Source organism: Candoia aspera, chromosome 6 (assembly GCF_035149785.1).
Source record: "Candoia aspera isolate rCanAsp1 chromosome 6, rCanAsp1.hap2, whole genome shotgun sequence".
In the NCBI taxonomy this organism is placed as follows: Eukaryota; Metazoa; Chordata; class Lepidosauria; order Squamata; family Boidae; genus Candoia; species Candoia aspera.
Genome location: NC_086158.1, coordinates 521,218 through 525,501, shown reverse-complemented (window position 1 = coordinate 525,501; position 4,284 = coordinate 521,218). Strand labels below are relative to the sequence as shown.

At 66.2% G+C, this 4,284-nt stretch overlaps 1 protein-coding gene across 1 annotated transcript; it reads left to right on the top strand.

The window, feature by feature from the left end:
• Window positions 1-1,057: 1,057 nt before the first annotated feature.
• Window positions 1,058-3,494, top strand: HES1 (hes family bHLH transcription factor 1). The gene is made up of 4 exons (XM_063307852.1): window positions 1,058-1,283; window positions 1,382-1,477; window positions 1,950-2,037; window positions 2,565-3,494. Exons 1-4 carry the CDS (start codon window positions 1,176-1,178, stop codon window positions 3,101-3,103), a joined length of 831 nt encoding a protein of 276 aa, XP_063163922.1. The 5' UTR covers window positions 1,058-1,175; the 3' UTR covers window positions 3,104-3,494.
• The last annotated feature ends 790 nt before the right edge of the window (window positions 3,495-4,284 follow it).

Here is a 4,284-nt window from a genome sequence, read left to right as displayed (position 1 = left end):
GAGAGCCCGCCAGGAGTCCAGTAGGACGAAGCCGCCCGCCCCGCTGCTCCTCCTGGGAGCTGCCGTTTCGGGGGGCGGGGGGGCTGCGCCCGACCCCCGCGCGCCCAACGCGGCTCCGCGGCGGCCCAGAGCGACTCTTCGCGGGAGAGGCTCTGTTTCCCCCGCCCGTTCCCTTCCTGGAGAGAGAGGCCGGCTGCCCCGCTGCCCTCTCCCGCCCGAGAGGCCGCATTCCTCACTTCCCTCCCCGAAAGGCGGGGTTTTCCCAGGCTCTGGCGCGGCGGCAGCGGTGCGCCCGGCTTCTCTCCCCGGCTGCCAAGCCGCGCAGCGCCCGCCCGCCTCACCCTTGGTGGCGGCGGCGGCGGCGGCTGCAGGAAGCCCTTCCGGCACGCGCTCCGGGCGCAGCTCCTGCTCCATCCAGGCGTCTGGAGCAGGGGAGGGACGGAGGGAGGCCGGCCGGCCGGCCCCCAACCCCTAGACTGGCGGAAAGCCTCCTCTGCGCCGCTCTACCCCGTCCATGCACGCGCGGCCACCCGGGTCCCGGTGCTGTGGCCAAAAGGGGGCTCCCGTGGTCGGGAGGCCGCCGCGGCCCTTTGGGTGGGGCTCCGAGGCCTCCGCGCCGGTCTCTAAAGCCTCGCGTGCCGGACGCCGCCGCCCTGATCCACCTCCCCAAGAGGCAAGAGACCCTCGCCCCCTTCCTCGGCCGGGTGCGGCGGCAGCGCCGCGAGGGTTAACGCGGGCGCTTGATTGACAGCGCGGCTTCTGGTGCCCGGGGGCCAGGCGTGCGCCATTGGCCGCCGGTCGATGCGCCCAGCAGCCAATGGGTGGGCACCGTCCACGAGCGGGGCCGCGTGCCTCCCGCTCCCATTGGCTGAAAGTCACTGTGGGAAAGAAAGTTTGGCAAGTTTCACACGAGCCGTTCGCGTGCAGGGCAGTTTATAAATAGCGGCCGCCAGGCAGGGAGCCGGCCGGGGTTGCGCAGGGCTCGGGGCGGCCGCACTCGCCCCGGCAGCTCCGGCCGCAGAGAAGCGCGGGAGGGTTCGCCCTCGAGACAAGGCGCCGGCAGCCGCCGCCGGCCGAGGGTGCCCCCGCGCCATCCACCCCACCCCCCCGCCCACTCGCTTCGCTGCAGAGTCGCGCCGGCTCTCCCGGGGACACGTCGGGCGCGGCCAGGCACGATGCCCGCCGACCTGATGGAGAAGAGCTCCTCCTCGCCCGCGGCGGCCACCCCGGCCAGCGCGCACGCCACCCCGGACAAGCCACGCACCGCCGCCGAGCAGCGGAAGGTAAAGCAGGGGGCGGCGCGGGGCCGGGCGGGGGGAGCGGGGCGGGGGCGCCTCTCCCGCGACTCGGCCCACCGCTGGCACTCCCCTCCTCCCCACAGTCGTCCAAGCCGATCATGGAGAAGCGGCGGCGCGCGCGGATCAACGAGAGCCTGGGGCAGCTGAAGACGCTCATCCTGGACGCCCTCAAGAAGGACGTAAGCGCGGGGGGCCTGCAGCCGCGGGGTTGGGACGGGGGCGACCAAAGAGCTCGACGAGGCGGAGGAATACCCCCTCGATGCTCCAGGCCGAGCTCCCGGGCGGGGATTAGACCCCCTCTCGACGGGGACCAGCCTGGGACGCCGCAGCGCGTGTCCGCAGATATGCCGGACTGCCTGGGGGTGCGAGGGCGTAACTTTGGCAGCCCTGCCCCCCCCCGCGCTCCTCTTGCTGCAAGGCGGGGGGGGAGGGGGGTCCGAGGCCCTCTATCGTCCTGGGGGGCGGGACCCCCTGCCCGGTGACAACCCACGAGTCTGATTTCTTGTTCTGGGGATGGGATATGGCATTTCTTCCTTCTGGGGGATGTTCCCCCGGGCAGAAAGGGAGGTTGTTCCTGGTGTCCAGCTGAGCTAAAACTCCCCCCACCACCGGTGCTCACATCTCCTCCTCCACCTCCTCTTTGCCCCGCAGAGTTCCCGACACTCGAAGCTGGAAAAGGCCGATATTCTCGAAATGACGGTGAAGCACTTGCGCAGCCTGCAGCGAGCCCAGATGACCGGTGAGTGACCAGGCGGGCGGTGGCCTCCTCCCCCCCTCATCTCCAGGGGTGACTCCTTCCAGACTTCCGCCTGTGGTTTTGAATGCCATCCAAGCTGCCTTTTACTGGCTTGGCTCAGGCACACGTTCCCACGGTCTGGCTCTTATTTATAGCCACAACGCCAAGTCGTTCCTGTTCCGGAAAAGCAGGCGGGAGGCGTGGGGGGGGGGGGAGAAGGAGAAGGGGGGGCAGCTTGTAGGCCGGGGGAGGCAGCCTTCTGCTGCTTGTGGGTGTCCAGTTCCCAGAGGCCCAGAGGCCTGCAGCCTGGCTTCCTCCATGGGGGCGGGGGGGGGGGGTGTGTGACAGCAGTTGCCAGCCACACACAGGTGCCTGCGGTGCTTGTGCCTGTGCGCAGCAGCCTGTGGGGGAAAAGGGGCCTAGAGCTGCCTGCCTGCCTGCCTGCCTGCCTGCCTGCCTGCCTGCCTGCCTGCCTGCCACACTCCCCAGTTCCTCCCCCTGACCACCCCGCTTCTTTTCCTCCCCTGCAGCTTCACTCAGCACGGATCCCACAGTGCTGTGCAAATACCGGGCCGGCTTCAACGAATGCATGAACGAGGTGACTCGCTTCCTCTCCACCTGCGAGGGGGTGAACACGGAGGTACGCAACCGGCTGCTCGGACACCTGGCCAGCTGCCTGAGCCAGATCAGCGCCCTGAGCTACCCCACCCCACCGTCTGCAGCGCTGCCCCCCGCGCCAGGGGCCCAGCACGGAGCCTCTTTTGGGCAGCCTCTGGTACAGATCCCTGCCGGCGCAGCGCCCCCTCCTGGCAGCGTGCCTCCCTGCAAGTTGAGCAATCCCGCGGGGGAGAGCCCCAAGGCATGTGGTGGCTTCCAGCTGGTGCCAGCTTCTGACGGGCAGTTTGCCTTCCTCATCCCCCACACAGCCTTTGCGCCCCATGGCAATGCGGTCATCCCACTCTACGCCAATGGGGGACTGGGTTCAGGCCTTCCCCCTGCCACTGCCACCATCTCACCAGGATCGGGTGCCCCTTCGCTCCCAGCAGACTCGCTCTGGAGGCCCTGGTAAACTCCCAGGACCATGGGCGCCCCTGGACTCGGCAAGCAGGCCCACTGGTGGGCACACCGAGACTGCCTATGTGCGTGGCCACGGCTCACTTGGGTTCTTCTGTACTGCCTGAGAGGGAGCCTTGTCCCTGCTTGTAAATAGGATCTACTGTTCATATTGGATTGTGCCTTCCCTGAGATGCCACAAGCCCCTCCTGGGCTTCCTTTTCTCTCTCTTGGCTGCCTCTTCATGGGTGTGGGGGAGAGGGGTGGTTTCAAGTGTACCTTCCCTCCTTGTCTGTCTACCTGCCTTTTTATTATTCTAAGCAATACCAAAGATTGATTTGTTCTTATACGAAAAGCCTTCCCTTCCTTTTTGGAAGCTTTGATAGAAATAAAGACTTTGACCATCACTCAGGCTGCAGCCCTGTGGTGGGCATATATTTGCTGCAGGGGGTGCAGGCAGAGTCTGGATCCAGACTCTGCCCCCAAAAGGTGGGGGGGCTCATCTGCAGATCCTGGCCTAAATGGTCAGCCTTCAGAGCAGAGCGGTGAGGGCTTGGGGCATGCTGCACCTTTGTGGCAGTGCTGACTGTGCTGGGGGTGGGGGGAGTGTAGCCTGCCTCCTCCTGGCTTTTCCACCACAGAGGAGCCATGCTGGGTTCCTCTTCCCCTGCTGGCCCAGACGCAGGGAGAGGATGCCAGGTGTGGCCGAGGGAGGATCTCTTCTGACTGAGCTGGACTCCAGAGATCCCTCCATGTGGCTTCCTTGGCAAGGCTCTGGGGACATTCCCACTGCCTGCTCAGCTTCCCAGACCAGCTCACAGCCCCAGAATTCCATGCAGATTCCTTCCAGGTGCTAAACAGGCCAACCGCGCCGCACTTCCATCTGGACAGGAGGAGCTGTCTGCAGCAAACGGACAGGAACAGCATCAGCAAGCTTGGCCCAGGACAGGATGGCTTGGGCCCTGGTGAAAGATCCCCGCCAGGCAGCCACTTGCACTCCTGTTGGGACTGGCATGTCCACACCTGCCCCCCTTGGGGATGCAGCCCAGGGCTCCCAAGGACTGCCCCAACAAGCGGCTTCATCTGGGTAGCTCTTAATGAGCAAGGGAAAGTCCAGGAAGATGCCTTTCTCCTGATGGTTAATGGAACCTCCATGTTTAGGCACCAGCCCAGTTCACAGGACTCTCTGAGTCTTGT